The following is a 25,658-nucleotide window of genomic DNA, read 5'->3' as shown; positions in this document are numbered from 1 at the left end:
TCCAAAGTCCAGAGCCACCGGCAGAACTTACTTTATTTTAAAAAACGATGAAACAGGCTGTACATATTTACAGGCTGGGGGAGAGGAGCCACAGGTCCAGCAGCAGGGCACAGGCCACTCACTTCTTGGAGAGTTTGACTTGCTTGTGCTTGGGGGGTGCCCACTTGAGGCAAACAGAGTCCACTGTGGGGAGAAGAGACATGAGAGGCAGGGCTGGGCCTCTGGGCCTCGGCCAGGTTTCGCCAGGTGAGAACAAGGGCAGGCTTGATCCTGGGGAGGGGGCAGGGAAGCCCAGGCATGAGTAGCCTGCCCCAGGCTTTGGTCCTGGAAGCTGGTCAGACTGGTTTAGGATCATGCGACAGCAAAAGGAGCTATGGCTCCCAGTTGTCCTTACACCTACCCCTACCACACACACGCAGGCGCCCCCCACCTACCTGTTATGGGTGGTTTCTTATACTGAGCACTTTTGAGGTGCTCCTCGACTAGCTTGGGTGTGACACAGATGACATGCTGGCCTTTCCAGTACTTGACCATGTTGAGGGACTGTAAGGTGCTGATGATGTCATTCTGCGTGATGCTGGTCATCTGGCTGCAGAAAGGGATTGGAGCAGATGCTGGGAGGTCCCTGTGGGGTCTGGCTGGGACAGCAAGAGGGGACAAGGAGACAGGATCACGGCCAATCTTAGGAGAACCCTTCCCTCCTGGAGAACTCCGGGAAGCCTCCCTCAGGAGATGACAGGGCGAGGCCCAGGGCCCTCACCTCAGGTCCTTGATGGACAGCGTGCCGCGGAAGTCTCGCAGAATCTCCAGCAGGACCCACGACCAGTAGCTGCGGTAGCTGAGCTTGCCCAGGTCGGACAGGGGCTTCTCAGGGGAGCCTACGGTGCTCTCCAGCTTGGACAGCTCGTAGCCTGGCAGGGGAGACAGAAGGTCCTGAAAACCCACCACCCTAGTACTCGCCTCCGCCACAGGGGCCCCTTGCTGGACAGAGCGGGAGCCACTCACTGAAAGCAATGAGGAACTTTCCGTAGCCGCGGCGCTGGTAGGGAGGCAGGGTCAGGATGCAGGCCACATTGTTTCCATCTGGAGACTCCTTCTCCTGCAGGGGCGAGGTCAGGACTCTGGGGGAGCTCGGCCCCTGCTCCAGTTCATACTCACTGCCCTCCCTCAACCTCAGCTTCCCGACCCAGTACCTTTGAGAAGTAGCCGACGATGTGGGCCCCCTGTCTGTCCACCTCAGTCAAGATATAAAAGACAAAGGGCTCGACGTCGAAGTACAATGTTTTGTGGTCCAGGAAAAGCTTGGCCAGAAGACACAGGTTCTGACAGTAAATCTGAGGGGTAGGAGGAGCAGAAGACTCAGGAAGCAAGTACAATGAGCCCATTGAGGCCTGGACAGGAGCTGCCACCCTGCTCTGCAAATGCCAGGCTCCACAGAACAGCCCGTGCCAGGCCGGTGGGAAGTGCCCACTCACCAGAACAGTAGCACACAATTTCCGCAGGTAAGAGGGCATACGCAGTTCAGGCCCGTGTTATTCAAGGCTATGTCCCCAGCACCGAGCACAAGGCTAAGCATGAAGCCAAGTGCTTGTTAAATATTTGCTGAGTGGAGGGCCTCGAGCCTGACTGCGCAGCCTGCAGTCTGCCCGCTTGGCCATGCTCTTCTCCGAGCCTCACCTGCTGCAGGCCCAGACACCCACCCCGCCGGAGACCAACATCAGGAGGAACAATGGGACCTTCAGGTTGGCTTCATGGCACAGATCAAGGGTCCCTCTGGTGTATGACACCTTTTATATCCACTCTCATTTGACCCAACAACTGTGTAAGCCCAGCATGGCTAGTCCCATTTACTTAAAAGAAAACTGAGGCTCTGGGAGGGGAAGTGCTTGCCTGAGACCTCAAAGCTGGCAGAGGGTAGAGCCAACAGGAATGCCCATGTCTCCTATGGAGCCCTTTCTGCCACTCCCCCTGTTGCTGCTCAAGGCAGAGCAGCGGGCAAGGCTCAGTGTGGATATTCCTTCCCGAAGCAATTATCACAAGGCTGACTGAGCCACCACCGTCACCAGTAATAACGAAGGCCCATTACTAAGCACCTACTTGGTGCCAAGTACCGTGCTAAGTATGTGACATTGCTATCTCAGTTATTCCACCAACAGCCCTATTAGGTAAATATGGTCATGACTCCTGTCGTATAGATGAGGAAACAGGAACAAACAATGTTAAGTAATTTGTCTAAGGTCAGATAGGAAGTGACGGGGTCATCTGAAGCCAGGAGCCACTCAGAGTTTGTCTTCATTAACTGCTCTTCCACGGGAAATGGGACATTTGGTGCAACCTTCCCAGACTGACCAGGCAAAGGCCAGGTTCTCAACAGGAAAGCAGAGCCCAACGCCCCACCCTGCCCCATTCAAGTCCGTTCACCAGGAACAAGGAACTGGGCCAGCAGAGCCACAGAGCTCTGGCAGGAACCCTTCCACAAAGCAGGTCCCTCCTGGGGAAACCAAACACCTTTTCTTCAGGCAGAAAGAGAAAGCCTTCTAGAGACAGCCTCAGGCACGACAATCTTTACTTCAAACCTCAACCACCCCATCAGCAGAGAAGTCCTCAGGGAGAGGAGCACCAGTCCCCAAGGCTGGCACGGCAGGCCCACATGTTGACCAAGCACCGGCCACAGGCCAAGTGCCAGGCCGCGTGTGACCCTCAGGCCTCTTCCTGGTGGAGCTGCTCACCCTAAGGCTGGCCTCTGTCCTGATGACAGTGAAGGCTGTCCAGCGGTGCCAGTGCTCCCACCTCCCACACCCAGCACCGTGACCGCCCAGCTCACCTTGTGGTCTTTGCCATCCACCTCGTACACAGAGATGTTGCTCTTGCGGTAGATCTCCTTTCCTGGGGGCTGCCGCCACTGACACTGGCCCTGGGGTTGGGTGGGAAGAGGGAGGCTTGAGACCCCGAGGTTTCCTGCCAGGTGCCCTTCATTCTGCCCCACGTGGCTTGCAGCCGATCTCTGCTTCTCGGTTTCCCTATATGTAGATCCTGAGCTCAACATTTCACCCACATCAAGTAATTCACCCACCTGAGGAGACCGAGCCTAAGGCACACAGGGGCTATGAAGTGGCTTGAGCAACACACAGCTGGATGGCTTGAGTCCAGGTCGGCCTGGCTCTAGAGGCCTCTGGAGGGCCCTGATCCCTGGCAATGGTGTTTCCTAAACTGTATACATTTGCCTCAGATTCCACTCTTTGGGAAACATGCCGCTGCATGAATGATGAGATGACCCCCCTGGCAGCCTGCATGTACCAACACCTCCCAGTCCCATCGCTTGGGGGCTGTGCTTGCTTCTGCTTTTGCACCGAGGAACCTGGCACTGAGCGGCTTTGGTACACATGTGCAGGGCAAGGGATCCAAGGGAGGTGTAAGGGCAGGGATTGCCGGCCCCATTCCGCAGAAGAGGACGCTGAGGTCTGAGGAGGGGCAAGTTGGCCTAAGTCACTCCAGCAAAGACACAGCCAGGCAGGAACCGGGTCTCTCCCCCACGGGCAGCTTTTCCCTGTCCTCTGCTCTGAACGTGTGGCTCTCCCGGTGCCACGGTGTCAGCGCCTCACCAGGTGGAAGCGGTAGCTCTTCTCATACTTCATGTACTTGAGGCAGTACTCGCAGAGCCAGAGCTTGGGCTGCTTCCCATAGTCTTCGGGGAACGGTGAGAAGTACCAGGCATCGATTTCGTAGTTCCCGATGTGGATCTTGTCCACATACTTCACCTTGGTGATCTGTGGGGGGCAGTGGATGGCTCGGTTAGAGCAAGGAGAGCAGGGGAGAGGGGGAGCCCGCAGTCAGGCCCCTGGCCCTGCTTACCGCCTCGTGTTCTTTCTCCAAAGCTGCTGTTGTAGGGTCCATCTCTGCATAGGTCTGGGCAAGGAAAGAGCAGTGAGCAAGATGAATAGAAGGGAATCTCAGGCTGTCCCTTCCCTAGCCCAGAACCCAGTGCTTCCCTCCTGTCTTCAGATCTCACGTCCTGAACGACAATAACCATATGAATAGCTAACAGGTTCTACCTGGTTCTGAAGCTGGCTTGTCCACACTCCTCTCCCACTGCACACCCACCCATATATCGCAGATGTCCCTGAGTTGAGACCTTTGGCCAGATGAACAGGGCTAGGACCAGGAGCCCTGGGTAGTTCTGCGGCTGGTAAGAGCTTCAGCTTTGCAGTGGGATCCGTCCAGCTCAGCCAGAGTTGTGAGAGATGAAATAATGATCTTGTCTTCCATGCTCACAGCAGGAATTGTTGCTGACTCCCCAGTGTGCCCGACCTCTTTCCTGAACACCTGAGGAGCTGCCTGCCCATGGGACTGCTCAGAGGTCCCTCCCTCAGGCATATCAGACCCCAAGTGTCCAGAAGGGAACTCATTCTTTCCTCCATATAAACCTGTTCCCCTCCACAATCTCCCATCTCACTGGGAGCATCAACCTCAGTCCAAATGCCTGAGACCAACAAGAGGCCTAGCTTAAGACTCCTCCCTGTCTCAGCCTGGCATTCAATTAATAGCCAAGTCCTGCCAACTCTACCGCTTTGAAATCTCTGGAATTGGTCCCTCTCTGGCATTCTCCACTCTGTCCTATGCCATGTAGCCACTGCCACCATCTCAGATCTGGACAATTGACTAGGGCTCCTTAGATTCCCAGCCTCCAGACTCTTCAAATCTGCACCGCTATCAACACTTCTTCTTCCAGCCTTTGTGCCTTTGCACATAAAGTTCCTTCCACCTCGAATGCCCTTCTTTATCCTATTGCTGCCAGAAAATGCTTACTCAACCTAGCAGAGAGGGTGAGCCAGGTGACACGATAAGGCAGAACTCTGTGAGCTATCACGTGTAATTACGTTTACTGTGCTCTTTCCGTCCCTCGAGGCCCAGCATCCTTCCCATCCCCTCCAGGTGGCCGGACTGGATGCTCCCGATGCAGACTATACCCTGTCCTTTCCAAGTCAGGAACACAGAGATCTACAACAATAACCTCTAACTGCCCCACTTGGCTCCCCTATTTTCCAAGTTCTTGGAAAGCAGGGACTGAGTCATGTCACACTCACAGGACATCCTGTTCCTAGGCCAGACTCTGTAGGAGGAACCAAGTACAGCCAGAAAATGGAGTGGGTACCCACGGCCTATGACCTATACCAGAGTAGACAGCAGCCTTGCCCTGCAGGTGAGAAGGGAGAAAAGGAGCCAACGTCTTCCTTAGAAGGCCCTTCCACAAAGCACTCGGAGTGTCTGGCCTCACATCGACAGCACGCACTCCTATTTCAGAGAGAAGTAAACAGGCAGGGAGAGGTGAGGTCACTTGCCCAGGGGATGAACTAGCTGCCATTATTCCAAGTGCCAAGCACTCCACAGGCATGATTTCATTTAGTCCTCACAATAAGCCTGAGACACGACTGCTCATTATCCGCACTGCACAGAAGAGGAAACTGAGGCACAAAGAGGTGAGGTCACTTGCCCGTCACAGAAAAGGTACTCAGCACAGTTGGGCATAGGCCCCTGGTCCAACTGCCGAGTCTAATCCCTGCCAAGATGGGAGAAGAAAGACTTCATTTTCTTCCTCAAATGTCTCCTTAAAATATGTTTCCCAGCTCTCACAAAGCACAATCTTCTTCTGCAAATCATTAAAGAACTACAAAAACACTGCTTTTCTTAAGTGCTGCAATTTATTTAGAATTAAACATTAACTAGGTTCTGAAGAATCTTGCTGCCTGTGAACTCGATGATTATCCATCCTTTGATTTTATCACCTGGCCCACTGTCATCGCCTGGCCGAGTGCCAGTGTAGAGGTGCATCTTAGAGGCTTAACTGGCCAGCGCAAATTGGTTGAGGAACTGAGAACCTCAGGCCTGTGCTGTCCAGTAGTGTAGCCACTACCCACAAGTGGCTACTTCAACTGAAATTCTTTAAATGAAATTTAATTCTTAGTACACTAAACACATTTCAAGTTCCCAATAGCCACACGTGGTTACTCTATTGGACAGTACAGATGCGAAACTTTTCCATTTATCACAGGAAGTTCAATTGGACAGTGCTGCCTTAGACCTTGAGGGGTCATTTTAGTTCAGGGTATTTCAATTTTTATTTAATTTTTATCACAAACCACAGTAGGAAGTGCAGTTATCGCTGTAAATAAGTTGATGTTTATGCATACACATACATGTATTTGTATTGAAATAAAAGCTTCTCAAAATAATACTTACCTTTAATAAAGTGCAATGCACTCTGATATTTTCTTTTATCCTATTTCTTTCTTCCATTTTAAAAAAATGTAAATGCTGGTCACAACCCACTGAACTAATGTGGTAATCTACTAACAGTTGTGCCCACAGTTAGCAAAACACAGCTGCAAAGCACACGAGCACTTAGGAGAAATCGCATTAACCAAAACTAATGTGTGTGTGTCCTGAGAGCTCGATAAACCCAGTTCTCTCGCATTCCCCACGTTCCAAATCAAGAAACTGAGGCTCGGAGTGGGAGAAAAGTAACCTCCCAGGGGCAGGCTGGCTTGATGAAAAGAACCCAGGTTTCGGAAACAAGTGGCCTATTTCTAGGATGTGTCAAAGTCATGGTTAAGGATTTGTGCCCTGAAGTTGGACAGTGGCAAATCTAATTCCTGACTGGGTTCCTAAACCTATCTGTACCTCCCATATAAATGGGGATAATAATGCTTACTTCACAGGGTTGTTGTGAAACTTCAGTGAGATCATGTATTCAAACACTTAGCCTAAAACTTTGGGTCACAAGCCAATAAATGTCTGTTATTATTATTCTAACTCCAGCCCACCCTTTTACTAGCTGTGTGACCTTAGGTATGTTAGCTAACCTCTCTGAGCCTATTTCCTCATCTACAAAAAATATATACAGGGTGGGGCAAAAGTAGGTTTACAGTGGTAAGTACATGAAACAGTTTATTCTTTTATTATTGTATTATTTTCCATACAAACACTGTAAACCTATCTTTGCCCCATCCTGTGTGTGTGTGTATAAAAGGCGAATACACAAAGTATCCCCTCCGGAGTTTGACCGGGAGACTGATCACTCACTATGATGTGCGCTGACCACCAGGGGGCAGTGCAGAGTGAAGAAAGGCCCCAGCCAGCCAGGGAAGGAAGGAGGCCCCCACTGCCCTGATCGCTGGCCTAGCCTAGGGAACGCTACCTGTGTACAAATTTCGTGCACCTGGCCTCTAGCGTGTATACACACACACACACACACACACACACACACACACACCTGTGGTATTGAACTGTTAAGGAAGCGTTGATAAGTTTATACACATAGAGTACTCGGCAGAGTTCTGGGCAATAGCAAGTGCCCAATATCATTCATTCTTTTCCTTCCCTTTGGACTTCAAGTTGGTTTGTCTAATGTGGAACAATAAACGATAAAATACACTATCTGTGCAGGAAGCCTGAATTCCAGTCCCAGCTGTGCCATTTGCTAGCTGTGAGACTGTAGCCATGCCCTGCCCTCTCGGAACCTGTTTTCTCATCTGGGAAGAGCACATGAGAAGAGACAGGGAAGTCTCCGACACACTGTAGGAGCTTAAGAAATGGGAGCTGTTGCGGTTTTGGAACTGGCACCCAAAGGAGGTGGCAGAGGCAGCGGAGCCTCTGGGGCCCTGGGGGAGGGGAGAGCCCGGACCTTCTGGACATGGTTGATCTCGTCGTGCTTGCGCTTTTGGTTGCGAGTGATCTTGCGTTCAGGCTGCTCGGCCAGCTCGCTCAGGTACTTCTCCGAGTTCTTCTGCACGGCGTCCTTCACCGTCTTGGTCAGTGCCAGCCGGTTCTTGTCTACCCATTCGTCTAGTCGCCGGTTAACTGTGAGGATGCGCCATGAGGGTGCTGTCCTCCCAGCCTCTCCCCGCTCCCAGGCCCTGATACCCCAGGTCACTCACAGCCCACATAGTGCACATAGAATTCCTCTCGGCCCTCCTGGTCATTCACTCGAGACTGGATCACTTCAGCGGAATCTGGGAAGGAGAAAAGCTAGTGTCATCAGAAAGGCAGAGCCCGGACACTGAGAAGCTGTTTCCAGCTTCACATGGAAGCTAACCTCACCTGTCCGCATCTGCCATTCGATTCAATCGCTGCCTGTGAGGTATACCAGGTCAGGACTGTTATTCTTATTTTGCATTTGAGAAAACTGAGGCTTACCCAGGCTCAGATTTGAAAAGTGGTAAGAGCTAATACTTAACTGGGCTTACGCCTGACTCCAAATGCAATGCTTGGTTTACTATATACAGCTGTTATTCAGAGGTCATGAGGGCTGGCTCTGGAGTCAGACAGACTGGGTTTATATATAATCCCAGCTCCCCATTTCTCTGCTGTATTAACTGAGCAAGTTATTTTAACTTTCTGAGCCTCATTTCTTAATCTGTAGAACAGAGATAATAGTGCTCACCTCAGAGGGTGAGTTAATGGCTCTAAAGCTTTAAGTATAGTGACTGACAACTAGCAGACCATTCAGGAAATGAGGAAGGCAACCACTGCGTGTCTGGCCCTCTGCTTTGTTGTTGCTAGATACTGAGGACATGGCAATGAATCACAAGCAGCCTGCCCTCCAGAGGTTCCCACTGTGATGGGGTGGGTACCCACAGAAAATGACAACAATGTGACACATGCGGTGGCTGAGGTATGAACGTGGCAGGCACACACAGAAGGGAATGACTCACTTTGCCTGGAGGGAGCCAGGAATAGTATCACAGGGGGATATGGTGTTAAGAGGATGAGTAGGAGCTGGGCAGGTGCGCAAGGAGAAAGGGAAGGGCATTCCAAGCAGAGGGAACAGGAGGCAAAAGGTCTTCAAAGGGTACAGTGTGGGCTGGTCTGGCAATGACCTCTGCTAGGGGTGGCTAGAAGCCAGAGGACGCAAAGATGCAGGCCATTCAACGGAATGATGAAGGACGGGGCGGGGAGGAGGTCGGTTCTGAGGTCGGAGGTCCTCTCCGCTGGTGGCTCTAGGGGACAGGTGGCCCGGGAAGTCGCAGACCGGAGACCGTGAGGAAGCGAGGTTAAGAGACGGGGATGAAGCCTAAGGTCAGGCGAGGAAGCAGGGTGGGCGCTCCCTAGACACAGAACTTGGTGGTGGCCTCACCGGTGGGGTTCGGAGGAGGGCCCGAAACTCCGCGTTCCTCTCCCCCGGCCCGCCCCGCCCACGCCCAGCCCTTCCGAGAACCACCCCGGCCCCGCCCCGCCCCGCCCCGCCCACACCGCCCCGGGCCCTGGACTCCGCCCTCACGCCAGGTGCTGTCCGGCCGCCGGCACAGGTAAGTCTCTCCGATCTCCACGGTGACTTCCGGCTCGCCGCGCGCCGGGGTCGGCGGAGAGAGGCGGCCCGGGGATGGGGCGGCCCCCTCAACCGCCGCATTCTCCCCGGGCCCGGGCTCGCCCTCCCCCGCGACCCCTGAAGTCGCGGCCGCAACCGCTGCAGCGGCCCCCGGGGCCGCCATCGCTGAGGTGGAAATGACGCCAGATGCCCGCGCCGCGGCTCCGGGGCGGCGCGCGGCGGGGGCGGAGTCTGTGACGTGGCGGCAGCTCATTGGTCCGCTGGCGTCTCGGCCGGGACGCGCTGCCGCTCACCCGGGAGTTCCTGCCTTCCGGCTGCTGGGGTGGCTGCGCCTGGCCGCGGAGGCCTCCCCGGGTGATGAGTCAGCCGAGCTTCTTCAAGGCCCTGCGCCGAGGAAGCCGCGCCGCGCCGGCTCGCAGGGGGCGCTGTTCTCGCTGTCCCCGCGGCCCGAGTTGGCTGGAGGCCTGACACCCACTCCTGCGCCGCCGCTTCCGCCTGCCTTAGACCGCTCACCCCTTTTTGCAGATGGAAGAAACGGCCTTGCTTGTTCAGGATGGAAGCAGGATACAGGGGTGGGGGAGCTGGAGGTGTCTCCCGGGGCCGCCAATAAACCCCTCAGAATCCAGCCTTTCCAAAGGAAGGGTCAGGCCCCCCAAACCAGACGTCCCCGGAACAGAAACCAGCAGAGGCAGTGGGCATAATGGAGGTGGTGGGCTTAGCGAGGATTCCTGGGTTCTGACCCTCCTCCGGGTAAGTTGTGCAGAGTGTTTAAGGATTAAACTATATATAACTGTTCAAACCATATAACTAAATAGAGGTTAAACCATGTATTCATCTACCTCTCATATGTATAAAGTAAGTGCACTGCACAATGCCAGGCAGGGTAGGTGCTCAATAAACATTCCTCTTGGCCACTCTCTGAATCTTCGACTTATAATTTGGCTGTTGGACTTGGAAACAATTCTAAGAGTGGTGACATGCTCAGGGCCAGAGAATGGGACTCAGGTTACAGATCAAGAAATATCTGAGTTAGGTATTTGTGGGGGTTGGCAGTGTAAATGCTGGTAACTGCGCTTTAGGGAAATGGAGTTTGGGGGAGGGCAATGAATGCCAGGTGTCTGGCAGCATTTTAAAAAAAGAAACAGGAGAAAGGAAATAAAAAATTAAAATCGTAACATCTTCTCTCACTCCCCCATCTTCAACATAGTTATTCTATCTACGCAGGGTTCTGGTGCCTCACTTTTGACTTCACCTGACATCTTCAATTAGGGATGCTATCCCTTTAGTTAATGATTACCATAAGCTTTGTAAATCCCTGATCAGGGTCACTCCACCCACCTCCTCACTGTTCTCCCTCCTATCCACCAACCACCAGTGGTTCTTCTAATGTGCAAATCTGATTTTTCTCCAAAACCTATACAGAAGTTCCGCCCAGATCCCCTGGCGCCTCTGTTGCTTACGTGTGCCAGCTAAATGCTGTGTTTTCAAACTACAGCACCAGAGGTTCTTATTTGACAGATGCCCCTCTGGCTAAGGGAAGAGCTTTGCCTGAACTTGCTGAGGACTGTTTCAGGTACCTCCCGGCAGACATTAACCAGTGTCTGTGGGGCTTAGCTCTCTTGCCTCCAACTCTGGCACAACTTACTGGCTCTGGACTTTTACCTGAGATCACATCCTTTCCTGGCCTCCTGCTCTTCTTCCCTTTCATGCTTCCCGACTCCCTTCTGGGAGTGTTTTCTCAACAAATCACCTGGATGCAAATCTTCTCAGGTTCTGCTTCTAGGGAATCCAACCTGATGATACATACTTTCCTAGCTTAAAACACACCCATGGACCCCTGCTTAGCTAGACAGGACAGGTGGGGAACCTTTTTCTTCCAAGAGCCATTTGGATACACTTAACATCATTAGTGGGCCATACAAAATTATCAACTTAAAAATTAGCCTGCACCCGGCCAGTGTGGCTCAGTGGTTAAGTGTCCACCTCTGAACCAGGAGGTCACAGTTCGATTCCCAGTCAGGGCACATGCCAGGTTCCAGCTTGATTCCCAGTGTAGGGCCTGCAAGAGGCAGCCGATTGATGATTCTCTCTCATTAATGTTTCTATCTCTCTCTCCCTCTCCTTTCCTTTCTGAAATCAATAAAAATATATATATATATATATTAAATTAGCCTGCTATATTTGCTCAGACATTTAATTAACTCACCCCTAATGCCTTGGCAGGGCCCGACCAAATGATTTTGTGGGCTTTATACGGCCCATGCCAGACATTCCCCACCCCTGCTGTATAGTAGAGTCTTGCAGCTGACTGCTGCCGCCTGCCTCTCCAGCCTCACCCCCTGCACTGCAGCCAGCAGACTTTCAGCCTGGCAAGTCACTGGTTTCCTGTGCCCGCTCCATTCCCCGCCTCCATCAGCAGTCCCACAAGCCTTTCTCCTTCCCTGGCAAGATGGGCAGGGAGACCCACCTGCTCTATGGGACCCGTTCCTTTCAATCTCCCTACCAGGGCCCCATGGTCCTCTGGAGCCTGCCAGGGCACAATCTTGTGTGTTCCTGTCCTTGGCAGCAACAGGCACAGGTGGTGGACGGTATTTTTAACCTTACTTGGGCTCAGGAATCAGGTGGCTCAGGAGGTTGCCCAGTCTGGTGACCTTCATCTCCAGAACCTGTGACTGCCAGGAAGGCAAGAGTCAGAAATGAAGCCTGAAGCTGGGCCAGCCTGGGCCTTCGATATTGTCTGAGAAGCAGAAACATTTGTTAAATGAAATGAATGAAAGGTCTTTGTACAAACTGTCAGTCACTCTCACTCCCACCAAGTCAAAGTGCAAGAGACTTGGGGAAAATTCTGTCTGGACAGTTAAGTGCCTGGACATGAACTAGGTTGAACCCAAGGGCCCAGGGAACCTGAATGGGATCAGAAACAAGCTCACCTGCCCTCCCCACATGGGGCCCAAGAGGGCATTCAAAATGTGAACTTTAATAACAGCAGGTCAAAATGGGGTTCCCCAGGAACAAGAAAGATGAAGCCAGTGCTGGGGTCCCCACTTCCTCCCCTCCAAGGGCTGGAGGCAGGGAAACAGTGGACCCTGTTGAGGAGGGGTGGTGTCCGGCTCCATATAAGTCCATCTGCTTGGCATCGTAAGACCCAAGATGCAGCAGGGTGTGGAGCACAGTGGCACCCTGTCTGGCCCAGAAGGTCCTGGCAGGGTGTGTGGCCCAGGCTCGGCAGGCGGGCAGGCCAAGGGCTGTAGGGTCAGATGCGGAAGCTTTCCTCCCGACCATCAATGTGACGGAGCCGCAGATAGACATCCGTGCCAATGCCCTGCAGGGACTGCAGCCGAAGGGAACCACCAAGGTACTCCGCGTAAGCCCGGGATGTGGGCAGCCCGAAGCCAAAGCTGGGGAGAAGGGAGGGGACAGGACAGGAGCTTCAGAGGCTTGAGTCTCCAGGGCCCCCGCACCCCTCCATCATGGCCAAGCGGGGGCTCACCCATGCATGGGTCCTGACTGGACACCACTGTGCATGTCCAGGTGACCGAAGAGTGGGTTGATCCGGGGGTCCTGGGTGCTGGACTCAGCTGTCGTGAAGTGGTAGTCCATAACCCGGTCCAGGTCCTTGTGAGCGATTCCCCCGCCCCGGTCTGAAATCCTGGCAGGATGTGGATAATAGGAGCTTGCCTCAGCTTGGCGGGGGGCTCACTACCTCCCATGCAGACAGTGCCGTCTTGTCCCTTTTAGCCAAAGGTGGAACGTCCACCTAGAGCCTTAGGCCTTGTTTTTTATAAGCTTCGTTTCTCTATCCTCGCCTCTGCCTGGGCCACTGACTGCTTATACCTTCTCACAGGATTTGACTTTCTCAGCCCAGTGTCCCAGTGTTTACTCCCGACTCCTCCCCCATTCTAGGCCCCTCAGTTGCTAAGGAAGACAAGGCCCTAGGGCAGTGATGGCGAACTGTGACACACGTGTCAGAGGTGACACACGAACTCATTTTTGTGGTTGATTTTTCTTTGTTAAATGGCATTTAAATACATAAAATAAATATCAAAAATATAAGTCTTTGTTTTACTATGGTTGCAAATATCAAAAAATTTCTATATGTGACACGGCACCAGAGTTAAGTTAGGGTTTTTCAAAATGCTGACAGGCCGAGCTCAAAAGGTTCACCGTCACTGCCCTAGGGCCCTAGTTGCTAATGTCAAACTCGCCCGCATGCCTTGTTTACTTCAAGGTCCGGTTAGCCTTTGAGTTTGACGTGCTTGCCCTAGGGCCTGCACCTGGCCCCGGACTCGTTCTTATCCAGCTCATGGCAATCTCAGGACCAGAGTATCTTGTGTGACCCGGGACCAAGTCTCAGAGTGGGGCAGGTACTGGTTTGAGCTCATACAGCAAGTCAAAAACAGTGTCGGAACAACCTCTGTCCACCCACTCAGGGCAAACCTGATGACGAGATCAATATCGTTGTTGGCGATCGTGATAACCACATCTGGGACGTTGTAGGGAGTGTCTAGGTGGCTCTCCATCGTGGCTCTATACAGGGGGAAAGACCGTAGTGGGTGTTGGTATCCCAGCCTCACCCCAGTCCCCATCTGTCGTCTTTCAACATACCAGCCAGCCCACCTCATGGCATTCTTGAGCAGCTCCGGCAGGATGTAGTCCAGGGGCATAGGGATGAAGGGGAATCGAGCAGCCACATGTCCGTTGATGCGGACGCGGGGGGCATTGCCGTACTTGTGCTCACACAGGCGTCTGTGTGTAGGAGCAAGAGTTCAGACCTAGACCAGTGGTTCTCAACTGGAGATGCTTTTTCTTCCATGCCCCCCAGGGAAACTTTGCAATTTCTAAAGACATTTCTGTTTGTTACAACTGGGAAGTACTGCTAACGTCAAGTGAGTAGAGGCCAAGGATCCTTCTAAACATCCTAACAAGCACAGGACAGCCCCTCACAAAACAGAATTGTCTGACCCAAAATGCTGATAGTGCCAGTTGAGAAACCCTGCCGTAGACCATGCCCCAGGCAAGGGCTCAGACCCAAGCTTCCCTGCCCAAAGACCCTACCACCCACCCCCATCCCCGCTTCAGCTGCTCTAGCCTCACCTGGCAAAGTCCACCCACTTTTCAATAATCTTCTTTGGCGAGAGGCGAGTGCAAATGATGCCGACAAAGTCAGGCTGTCAGGAGAAAGAAGGTCAGGACTAGCAGCTGACCTGCACCTTGGCCACCAAATGCTTGCAACCCCTGGACTGCTGAAGTAGCCCCAAGCCCCTCCCCAGGTGCTCGGCCCAGGTCCCCAGTCCAAGGGGGCCCCTGGCTTAGTCCCCTCTGCCTCGCTTGACATTCCCAGGTGGGCCTCAGGTCCCAGCGCCCCACCTTGTCCTCATGCAGCGCCAGGTGATGTGTAGCCAACATGCGGATCCCAAGCCTGGACGTCAGTGTCTTGTCCAAGAAGTAGCGAACAAGCTTCTCATCCTGTAAACAGCGGGGCCTCAATAATGCTGTGCCCTCCCCAGGCCCCCCAACAGGCCACCACTGTGCTGCCCCTGACCTCTATGTGCTTCCGGCTCTCACGTAGGCCCTCAGCTAAGAGGGTCACCACATCTTTGTGGTCGTCCAGCAGCTGACGCACCAGCTGGCAGTATTGGGCTTCCTCTGTCTGGTCCTTGATCTGCAGGCCACAGAGGCATGAGGATGGATGGTCCAGCCCTGACCTCTCAACCCCTCACCCTGCCCAGGCCCAGCCCTCACCGGAGGGAAGTCTGTCAGCTTCTGGAAGGCACGGATGTACAGCTCGTGCTGCAAGGAAAAAGTGTCGGAATTCACAAGGATGCTGTGGGCACTGGGTAGAGAACAACTTCCTATGCCATCACCCCAATTCAAGAGGTTCGAACCCCCATCATGGCCTTTCAAGCCTCCATGAACATGCAGCCTTGGCTTCTGAAGGCTGGGGTCTGAGTCCTCTGCGACCCTGAAACCTTATGGCTGGCAAATCTTTGCCTCTCTGGTCCCATCTCCCCATTTACCCCTTGGGTGGTGGGCACACTGATCTCAGACCCCCCTCGACTGGGGAAACCCATGCTCCCTAGAGGCCACCTTACCACGTGCAGGATGGTGGGGTTGCAGCCAATGATGAAAGGAAGGCTGCGGAAGCCCTTGATGCGGTGAGCGATCCTCACTGGCAACTCTTGCTGCAAGTACCGGGCACTTTTCTAGTAGAAAAAAAAAGGAGGGAAAGCAGGGCTGGGGTCCGAGTGGCTGGGCCAGAGCTCCAGGAACCAAGAGAAAAATAAGGGGCAGGAACCTTACCAGAAGGTGGCTGCCATCCTGAGAGCGGCCTGAATAGAGCATCATGGTCGGAGTGAGGCGGACTGAGGGCTAGAGGAGGGGCAGATGGGGCTTGAGCACTGGACCTCCAACACTGCACCCCCACATCGGCCCCGCGCCTTCCCTGGACACCCACTCCACCTGGGGACCCGGACCTCGCTGCCCCAGCTGCGCACCTTCTCTGCGGCCACGTCAATGGCGGACTGGTTGTAAAAGGAGGTGACGGTCTTGGAGCGCTCCCTCGCCATCTCCACGTGGTGGGTGTCGGTGGCTGATGTGGAGAGGGCCCTGAGCAGGAGCGCAGGCCCGAGGAAGGGCCGGAGCGGCGGCCCCACCCGGGGGCCACCTCCCAGCACCGACGCCAGTAGCATGGTCCCGCTCCTTCGTCGGACTGCGCGGCCGCTAGTGCTAAGGACCGGCTAGATGGAGGCGACCCCCAAAAGGGGCAAGGTGTCGGGGGGCAGGGGCTCTCCTCTTGACTTCGGGGGCGAGGGCTGGTGGAGGATGCGACAAGCTCAGCCCCAGGGAGCAGCTCCCATCTACTGGGACGAGGAAAGGAGAGTTGTCAGGGTCCGAATCCGGGCGACCCGCACCGTCTCTTCGCGTAGGCACCGGTGTCCGCAGACCTGGGCGATCTCCTTCGCCCTACCCCTACCCCTAGCCTTACCCCTACCCCTCAGCCACCTCCCAAGCACAGGACCTTGCCTTCCGGAGCTCCTAGTCTGCAACCCGAGGCTCTATCTGGTGGTCTAGCGCGGAGGGGACCCTCGGGCTCGTCCCGCTCAAAAGCCTCGCCCGGGCGCCAGGGCACCCTCGTTCAGGGGACGGAGCTACCCCTACCCAGCGCCTCCGGCCCCGCCCTCCCGCCCTAACCTGCCCCGGCTGGGCCTGCGTCCGTGCGGCACAGCGCATTGTGTGCCCGAGAGCCGGTTGCAGCGGAGCTGCGACCCCGGAGCCCCCGTCTGGGTTCCCCCTGCGCAAGTCACTTGGTTCAGCCCGGATCCCCCCCATATGGTAGATGCCAGCCCCGCGTCCCGCGCACGGCCGCGGTCCGGCATAATGGCGGGGGTGGCGGGCGCGCCCTGCGGGAAGGGTCTGCGCCTGTGGCTCCACTTACCGCGGGGCCAGAGCCGGGCCGGGGTCCGAGCGGAACGGCCCAACTGCCGCCGGGCCCGGCTAGCAGAGCTGCCCTAGCCCTCTGCCGCGGTGACGTCGCGTGGGCTGTGTGCGCCCGGTGCCTCCTGGGAATTGTAGTTTGGAGCGAAGTACTCTCAACCCGGGTGCCCGCTCCTTCTTGCTGTGCCCCAACTCCCGAGCGCCCAAATAAACTCCACGGCTCCCTCCCCGGGGCTTCCGGCGTTATCTGCGGTCTCCGTGCGGCCCTCTGTCTCCTGGTCTATGAAATGGGCTCCCTGGGAGAGAAACGGGAGAGGGCGAGAAGATCCTTAGATGTAAAGCGCAGAGAGACAACTGGATTCCTTCCCTGAGGTCTGGCTTTCTCCTTCCAGCTCTTGGTTAATTTGCCGGAAACCAGGCTGCCCAGTTCAAACCCCAGCTCAGCCACTTGCTGTCTGAGGCAAGTTACGTAAACTGCTCAATGCTTTAATTTCCATGTTGGCAAAATGAGGATGTAGCAACCTTGGGGTTGTTGTGTGGTTACGTGAATTTATATATGGGATGTCCATGGAATAATGCCAGGCGTGGGATTAGCATATATAAGTGTTAGACGTGACCATTCATTCATGCCTGTAAGTAACTGATTGGGTGACTTTTCTGTGCCAGGAGAGGAGACCGGGTATTGAATCAAGTAAAAAACCCTTCCCTGTCCTGGAAACAGTTTCCGTGTCAGCTGTGAGGAGGGCTGCACAGGAGGTGGAGGGAGCACCAGATAGGGACGCGGACGTTGGTGCAGGTGCAGCATGCGTAGGACTCGGCCAGGCACGGGAGCGACTGGCAAGGGCATGATGGCAAGATCGAGAGTAGCCTGGATAAGCTGAGGAGATGGCTGCAGCCATGCGGACACTGGGAGGAGAGGAGTGAATGGTGTCTAGAGTCAGACCACGAGGGGAGAAAGCCACGGAAAAGATTTAACTTGTCAGGTTTGCCCCTTAGACAGAATCCTCTGGCTGTAGTGATGGGGAATATGGGGATTGGTGAGACCAAAGGCAGAGAAACCAGTGAAAAGACAGTTATTTTTTCCAAGCAAGAGGTGATGGGAGACTTTTCAATGTGTGCATGTGCGTGTGTGCTTGTACTGACTAGATTTTTCTTTACCGTGGTTATGTATTTTACAAATATTTAAAAGTTTTTAATTTTTTTTTAAAAAAAGGTTAAGTTCCCAGTCTGGTGTGGCTCGGCGGTTGGGCGACCACCCAGGAGCCAAGAGGTCACCAGTTCAGGGCATATGCCGGGGTTGCGGGCTCCATCCCCAGTGGGGGGCATGCAGGAGGCAGCCAATCAATGATTCTCTCTCATCATTGATGTTTCTATCTCTCTCTCCCTCTCCCTTCCTCTCTGAAATCCGTGGAAATATATTTTAAAAATAAAAAAATAATAAAAGGTTAAGTGAAACTCAGGGGCACCCTGAGTCTCTGGATTTCCTCTTCGCTCCCCACCCCACTGTACACACACTCACTCACACTTCCTCTCACACGCACACTCATTCACACACACACACACACACCCACACACACCCTCCCACCCTTTCTTTTCCAACCTCCTGGCAATATCCTGGAGTAAAGTCAGGAGGCCACTCAGCTCCGGAGGCAGGCACTGCTTGAGCCCGTGGAAGAAGGGAGAGGGGAAGGTGCCCCGGCCAGGAGCGTGCGCAGAGAAGCAAGGGCTCGGGTGCGAGCAGTGTGCCAGAACTCGGCGCCCACGTAGCCGCCGTGTGGACCCGTCACGGCGCTGGCAGCTCTGGCTGCCACGGAGGCGGGAGGCGTGCGCGAACATCGAGGCTTTGCCTGGGCCCGCCGGACTGGCGCTCGGCCCACACTCTGCTGCCCCCCAGCGGCTGAGATTGGACACGCATCCCATGGTCCCTCTGCCAGAATACTGTGACTCATTTAGTGGACAGTGGTCAGGCACTCTTCCGATAGCCTTATATGTACTAATTTCACCTTCATAACAGCTCTCTGAGATATATACTATTATTCTGCTCATTTTACAGGTGAGAGAACTGAAGCCCAGAAAGCCCTCCCCCTCCTCCCCCACCTCCTCTTTCCTCTGGGTTCTTACCTCCACGCTCCCTTCTCCAGCCACACTGGCCTCCTGTTCCCTAAACATACCAGGCACATTCCACCCCGAGGCCTCTCACTAGCTATTTCCTGTACCTGGAACATCCCCTAGATATCTGCATAGCTTGCTCCCTCGTGTCCTTTTGCCCAAATGTCAACTGAATGAAGCACACCCTGACTGTCCTATTTAAAATGGCAATAGCCCCCATCCTCCCCAACTGTGCTCTACTTTTTATTTTATCCGTAGCATTTAGCACCATCAACATACTATATACTTTATGTATTTAATATAACAGCTCATTTTCTTTTCCTTTTCTAAAATGCGAGACCAGGGCATGAATAATTGTCTGCTTTACTGATTTATTCCGGGCCCCTAACCCTGGCACATAACAGGTGCTCAGTAAACGTTTGTTTTAAAGTGATAGAAATATTGGGCTTTATTTTCTGAGCTATTGAAATGGAAAGTTCCTGTTATCTATGGCTGGCTTCTCTCAGGATGAGTGATCTAAGAGGAAGCAAGATGGGGGCCACAATGTCTCTAGGACTTACCCTCTACAGTCACACACCGTCGTTTCTGTATTGCCCTCTTGGGCCAGGTCAGCCCTGTGTAGTGTGGGAAGAGGCTACACAATGGTATGGATACCAGGAGGTGGAAATCATTAAGGACAATGTTGGAAGCTGGCCGTTATAGCCTGGAGGCTGCCATGCTACGAGGAAGCCCAAACTAACCCCTAAGAGAGACCACATGGACAGACCCTGAGACCACAAGAAGAGAGAGAGCTCCTAGGTTCTCCCTCAGCTGCTTTAGTCTCCCATGGTTCCAGCACAGCCATCATCTGCCTGCAATTATGTGAGCCAGAACTGCCAGACAAAATTCCTAACCCCTGAAAGCTGTGAGGTAAACTAAAATAACTGTTATTGCTTTACACCAAGCATGTCAAACTCAAAGGCTAACACGGGGCAAATAAACAAGGTCTAAGTTTACGTGGGCCGCAAAAAAACAAAAGCTGCAATTTTCATAGAGACGTAGGTTTATTTCGAAAAGTATAGTATAAAAAAGAACAAGAGCAATGAGAAATTTCAATGTTTTCTTCCTGACACTTGGCATCTCTCTGCTGCTGTCTTTCCTACTTTGGGGGAAATTTTGTTTGCAATGATTACTTTCAAAACTGACCCAAGGTGAATGTCAGTAATTCTGGATCTGACAGGAGACTTATTTCCTTTCAGAATTGTAAATAACTGCTCACACCAAAAAGTACTTCCAAACATGGAAATAATTTCATATGTGAATTTTCGAGTATTTTCAAACCTGCAGGTAAATATTTGTAAAATTCAGGCACACCAAACATCATTGAATTTTGCCTTTAAATCTGAATCACACTGCATCTCAATCAATTCCAATTGCATTTGATTAGGTATTGATTCTATATTTCTTGAAAAACTCGAACAAAGGAAACCTGTCTTCCAAAAATTTAAAATCTGCAAACCTTGTTTCAAATTCAGTTCCAAGGTTTAAAATTTTTTTCTGTGTACTTTTGATACGATGCAGTTTCACCTGAACTTGATTTGTTCATGTTGCATGTCGGAAAGTGCATTAAATCTTCATTTTTCAACTGCTTTTCCCAAAGAACTAGCTTACATTTGAATGCTTTGACTTGGTGACACATGTTTGTAATAATCTGATCTTTTCCTTGCAGTTTTAAGTTAAATCATATAAGTGTTTTGTTATATCAACCATGAAGGATAAATCTTGCAACCATATTGTGTCAAAAAACAGGCTTGCCCAGAAACCAAGATGGCAGCGTAGGTAAACACTGGAAATTGCTGCCTCGCACAGCCACTTCAAAAATACAACTAAAAGACAAAACGGCCGAAGCCGGTTTGGCTCAGTGGATGGAGCGTCGGCCTGCGGACTGAAGGGTCCCAGGTTCGATTCCGGTCAGGGGCGTGTACCTTGGCTGCGGGCACTTCCCCAGTGGGAAGTGTGCAGGAGGCAGCTGATCGATGTTTCTCTCTCATCGATGTTTCTAACTCTCTATCTCTCTCCCTTCCTCTCTGTAAAAAATCAATAAAATATATTAAAAAATAAAAAATAAAAAAATAAAAGACAAAACGGACATCATCCAGAACCACGGGAAGGCTGGCTGAGTGGAAATTCTATAACTAGAAGGAAAGAGAAAAGCACACTGAGACTCAGAGGAGATGCGAAAGTAAAGTGCAGAGGTACGGAGGCCCACGCAGAAAGGGCTGGCAGCTGAGGACGCGGCTGTCTTTTTCAATCAGAGGGCGTCACAAGCTCCCGACGGCCCTGACTCCAGTTCCGGGCGAGTCTCTGGAGACCCAGACTCATACGAGGACAAACTGGACTGTCTGGCATCGGGAAGAACTCGAGGGCGGCTTTCTCTCAGAGGTGCTTGCAGCGATTACCGGGACACTGAGAAGCGGGTCCTCTTAGGGTAGGACTGAGGATCTGCCATAGCTGTTTGCTCCACCCTGTTGATTCCCTGAAACCCCGCCCCACCCAAGCTGTGTGCAGAGGATTTTGCATATGAAAGGCCTGGCCCTTTGCAATCTGAAAATTACCTAACAAACTGCAGCTGGGTCAGAGAGACCCAGAACTTCCAAAAGAAGGCCCAAGGCCCCACAGTGGCTTGCATTGCTTCACAGCTGGGCCTCATCTGGGCACTTCCAAATCCCAAACAAAGAACAGGTATCTGCAGATCTCTCCGTAGCTCCTGCTGGGTAGCCTCAGGTAGAGGCTAAATTAGCACCTCCTTAGATCCAAGAGCCAGTGTACCCAGTGGTCAGAGTGGGACCATCCAGATTACAACTCCACAGATCCATAAGGGACACATTCAGGGGGCAGACTTAGTGAGCACCAAAGCCTCACTGAAGCAAGTCTTGCCCCAGAAGGGTGTCTCCAGCACAGAAGTTCTCCCACTGTAGACACAGCTGATTCTCACAGCCAATTACCTGGAGGTAAATTCCTCCCAGTGATACCTACAACAATCAAGGCTTAACTACAACAAGACTGTGCACACAGCTCACAAAGGGGTGCACCAAGAGTGTCCACTTCAGGTAAATGGGGAGGCTGAGCCACTGGGCCCTATAGGACACCTAGCACAGAAAGCCACTCTATCAACACAGGGAAGCATAAAAAATGCGGAGACAAAGAAACAGGTCACAAATGACAGAAATGGAGGAAAGCAAACTACTGGATATAGAATTCAAAACCAAACTTATAAAGTTTTTCAAGAATTTTCTAGAAACTGCCGATAAATTTAGTGAGACCCTCAAGAAATCTAGTAAGACCCTCGAGGATATGAACAAGGACCAACTAGAAATTAAGCATACACTGACTGAAATAAAGAATATTATACAGAGTTTCAACAGCCGACTAGATGATCACAAGAATCAAGTCAAAGATTTGAAATACGAAGAAGCAAAAATCACCCAACCAGAAAAACAAAAAGAAAAAAGAATCCAAAAATATGAAGATAGTGTAAGGAGCCTTCTGGGACAACTTCAAGCGAACCAACATCCAAATTATGGGGGTGCCAGAAGAAGAGAGAGAGCAAGATATTGAATACCTATTTGAAGAAATAATGACAGAAAACTTTCCCTACCTGGTGAAAGAAATAGACTTACAAGTCCAGGAAGCGGAGAGAACCCCAAACAAAAGGAATCCAAAGAGGACCACATCAAGACACATCATAATTAAAATGCCAAGAACAGCCAAAACCGGTTTGGCTCAGTGGATGGAGCGTCGGCCTGCGGACTGAAGGGTCCCAGGTTCGATTCCGGTCAAGGGCATGTACCTGGGTTGCGGGCACATCCCCAGTGGAGGATGTGCAGGAGGCAGCTGATCGATGTTTCTCTCTCATCGATGTTTCTAACTCTCTATCTCTCTCCCTTCCTCTCTGTAAAAAATCAATAAAATATATTTTTAAAAAAAAATGCCAAGAACAAAAGACAAAGAGAGAATCTTAAAAGCAGCAAGAGAAAAAAAGTCAGTTACCTACAAGGGAGTACCCATATGACTGTCAGCTGATTTCTCAACAGAAACTTTGTAGGCCAGAAGGGAGTGGCAAGAAATATTCAAAGTGATGAATAGCAAGAACCTACAACCAAGATTACTTTATCCAGCAAAGCTATCATTCAGAACTGAAGGTCAGATAAAGAGCTTCACAGATAAGAAAAAGCTAAAGGAGTTCATCACCACCAAGCCAGTATTATATGAAATGCTGAAAGGTATTCTTTAAGAAGAGGAAGAAGAAAAAGGTAAAGATACAAATTGTGAACAACAAATACACATCTATCAACAAGTGAATCTAAGAATCAAGTGAATAAATAATCTGATGAACAGAATGAACTGGTGATTATAATAGAATCAGGGGCATAGAAAGGGAGTGGACTGACTATTCCAGGGGGGAAAGGGGTGTGGGGGGTGAGGGAAGAGACTGGACAAAAATCGTACACCTAGCCGAAACCGGTTTGGCTCAGTGGATAGAGTGTCGGCCTGCGGACTGAGAGGTCCCGGGTTCGATTCCGGTCGGGGGCATGTACCTGGGTTGCGGGCACATCCCCAGTGGGGAGTGTGCAGGAGGCAGCTGGTCGATGTTTCTCTCTCATCGATGTTTCTAACTCTCTATCTCTCTCTCCTTTCCTCTCTGTAAAAACTCAATAAAATATATTTTAAAAAAAAATCGTACACCTATGGATGAGGACGGGGGGTGGGGGGGGTAAGGGCAGAGGATGGGGTGGGAACCGGGTGGAAGGGAGTTATGGGGGGAAAGAGAGGAACAACTGTAATAATCTGAACAATAAAGATTTAATTTATTGAAAAAAAAAAAAAAGCCCTGATCGGTTTGGCTCAGTGGATAGAGCATCGGCCTGCGGACTGAAAGGTCCCAGGTTCGATTCCGGTCAAGGGCATGTACCTGGGTTGCGGGCACATCACCAGTAGGGGGCGTGCAGGAGGCAGCTAATGGATGTTTCTCTCTCATCGATGTTTCTAACTCTCTATCCCTCTCTCTTCCTCTCTGTAAAAAATCAATAAAATATTTAAAAAACAAACAAACAGGCTTGCCCTACCTGGTTTGGCTCAGTGGATAGAGCGGCGACCTGTGGACTAAATGGTCTGGGTTCGATTCCAGTCAAGGCACATGCCTGGGTTGCAGGCTCGATCCCCAGTAGGGGATGTGCAGGAAGCAGTCGATCAACGATTCTCTCTCATCATTGATTTTCTATCTTGCCCTTGCTCTCTGAAATCAAATATATATATAATCAGGCTTGTGTCTTGATTTTTAGTTATTAAGAACTGACATATTTCGTCTTTCAGGTCCTAGAATTGTTTAAGAACCTGGAGCAGGAGAGCCAACGTACCTCGGCATAGGACAATCCAGAATATTCACTGTCTAACTCACTTAAGAAAGCAGAGAACTGTGGCTGATTTAAACTTTGAGATCTTATGAAATTGATAATTTTTTTATAGATGTCAACACATTTCCCATGTTTATTACCTTCGCACATAATACTTCTTTTTTTAGTTTATTATTTTTTATTTATTTCTTTTTGTTTTGTTTTGTTTTCTTTTCTTTTGGGCTGTTTTTTTTTGTGTGTGTGCATAATACTTCTTGATGTATAATGCAATGCGTATGATGAATCTTGGATCCGTCATAATTTTCACTTTGGGTTTTTTTTGCAGAAATGCCACGAAACCATTGTTGTTTCAGGTCATCGAAGGAGCTCCATTTGTAGCTACAGAAGTTAATTTTGAGAGAGGTAGGTTGTATTTTTGCAGAAGTTTAAAAACATAATTACATAGATCTTGTCCTGTACTAGTGTTATGCATCGGTACTGGTTCCAATAATTCCTCAAAAATGTTGAAATCCATGTTACAAGCACGAAGAAACACAGCTAACTGAGCTACGCCTCCCATGTCCGTACTCGCGTCACAGGCGATGGAGAAAGCTTCGAAACTCGGTGATTTTGCTTCGAAACTCGGTGATTTTGCTTTGATCTCAATACGTATATTGTCGGCCAAATCAGTAAATTTCCGCAACTGTATTTTGAGACAAAGAGATTGTTGAAAAGACTTCCATTTCCAGGACAAACAGTTTCTGCAGCTTTAATGAGACATTCCTTGATGAAACCACCTTCAGTAAAAGGTTTCGAGTTTAGCTATCAACTCCGACAAGACGTAGCGCTTCACTCCCTTGTGATACTGCAGTAACCATGAGCTGTTGTTTTTTCAGTCCCAACTTGAGCTCTTTCAACTTTTCTTGTCCCGTTAATGCCTCATAATGATCATATTTTAATTTATGTTATAACTTTGGTACGCTAATAGCATTATTACATATCAAGCAGATTATTTTATTTTTTACTTCTCAGCAGAAATACTCCAATTCCCACTTTTCTTGGAAATTTCAATGTTCATCAGCAATTTTTCGTATATTTTTACTGCCACTCGATTTCGATAGAGACATGCTGAATGCCAAGGGCTGAAAAAATGAGTCATCGTGAACATAAAATAATAGAACATTTTAATAAAAATTAATATTTTTTCTTGAACATTAACTTACCAGACACTGAATAACTACACAAATTAGTAAGAGTCATGCAAATAAACCTATGTTTCTTGTTCTCCGAAAGCAAAATATTTCCTGTTGCGCACACCAAACAAGTCAGTTCAAGACTAATGATGTGGCAATTGGCTGCTAAAATATTCGCTGCTAATATTAGTGGAGAGAAATGGCGCGTCTGCGCATAAGGCATGT

At 51.1% G+C, this 25,658-nt stretch overlaps 2 protein-coding genes across 5 annotated transcripts; both read right to left on the bottom strand.

The window, feature by feature from the left end:
- Positions 1-15: 15 nt before the first annotated feature.
- Positions 16-11,273, bottom strand: KAT8 (lysine acetyltransferase 8). 3 transcript variants are annotated; one of them, XM_036308316.1, is made up of 11 exons: positions 9,278-11,272; positions 7,935-8,009; positions 7,682-7,857; positions 3,853-3,906; positions 3,603-3,767; positions 2,825-2,914; positions 1,194-1,334; positions 1,006-1,099; positions 761-911; positions 435-634; positions 16-183 (listed from the first exon to the last, which is right to left on the bottom strand). In XM_036308316.1, exons 1-11 carry the CDS (start codon positions 9,576-9,578, stop codon positions 119-121), a joined length of 1,512 nt encoding a protein of 503 aa, XP_036164209.1. In that variant the 5' UTR covers positions 9,579-11,272; the 3' UTR covers positions 16-118. The 3 variants fall into 3 exon arrangements, with proteins under 3 accessions (XP_036164209.1, XP_036164210.1, XP_036164211.1); XM_036308317.1 differs by having other exon boundaries at positions 435-589; positions 9,278-11,268; XM_036308318.1 differs by lacking the exon at positions 16-183 and having other exon boundaries at positions 432-638; positions 9,278-11,273.
- Positions 11,274-12,269: 996 nt separating this feature from the next.
- BCKDK (branched chain keto acid dehydrogenase kinase) lies at positions 12,270-16,913 on the bottom strand. Of its 2 annotated transcripts, none has more exons than XM_036310346.1 (12): positions 16,761-16,913; positions 15,820-16,185; positions 15,626-15,694; positions 15,418-15,528; positions 15,068-15,115; positions 14,868-14,987; positions 14,693-14,791; positions 14,420-14,493; positions 13,943-14,071; positions 13,763-13,852; positions 12,816-12,974; positions 12,270-12,723 (listed from the first exon to the last, which is right to left on the bottom strand). In XM_036310346.1, the coding sequence occupies exons 2-12, from the start codon at positions 16,012-16,014 to the stop codon at positions 12,579-12,581; spliced, it is 1,239 nt and encodes a 412-aa protein (XP_036166239.1). In that variant the 5' UTR covers positions 16,015-16,185; positions 16,761-16,913; the 3' UTR covers positions 12,270-12,578. The 2 variants fall into 2 exon arrangements, with proteins under 2 accessions (XP_036166239.1, XP_036166238.1); XM_036310345.1 differs by having other exon boundaries at positions 15,820-16,182; positions 16,761-16,897.
- Positions 16,914-25,658: the final 8,745 nt, after the last annotated feature.

This window comes from Myotis myotis, unplaced genomic scaffold (assembly GCF_014108235.1).
Source record: "Myotis myotis isolate mMyoMyo1 unplaced genomic scaffold, mMyoMyo1.p scaffold_m19_p_5, whole genome shotgun sequence".
NCBI classification, from domain to species: Eukaryota; Metazoa; Chordata; class Mammalia; order Chiroptera; family Vespertilionidae; genus Myotis; species Myotis myotis.
The sequence above is the reverse complement of the archived record's forward strand: the minus strand, read 5'-3'. Positions and strand labels throughout refer to the sequence as shown.

What these genes read in the sequence shown, in the direction of transcription:
- BCKDK (XM_036310346.1), bottom strand. Translation starts at nt 16,014, where the DNA reads ATGCTACTGGCGTCGGTGCTGGGAGGTGGCCCCCGGGTGGGGCCGCCG. An exon ending in AGGATGGCAGCCACCTTCTG is followed by an intron (nt 15,529 to 15,625) that starts GTAAGGTTCCTG and finishes TTTTTCTACTAG; the next exon opens with AAAAGTGCCCGGTACTTGCA. An exon ending in AGAGCCGGAAGCACATAGAG is followed by an intron (nt 14,792 to 14,867) that starts GTCAGGGGCAGC and finishes CGCTGTTTACAG; the next exon opens with GATGAGAAGCTTGTTCGCTA.
- KAT8 (XM_036308316.1), bottom strand. Translation starts at nt 9,578, where the DNA reads ATGAGCTGCCGCCACGTCACAGACTCCGCCCCCGCCGCGCGCCGCCCC. An exon ending in AGATCAACCATGTCCAGAAG is followed by an intron (nt 3,907 to 7,681) that starts GTCCGGGCTCTC and finishes TTCCTTGCCCAG; the next exon opens with ACCTATGCAGAGATGGACCC. An exon ending in TAAGAAACCACCCATAACAG is followed by an intron (nt 184 to 434) that starts GTAGGTGGGGGG and finishes TTCTCCCCACAG; the next exon opens with TGGACTCTGTTTGCCTCAAG.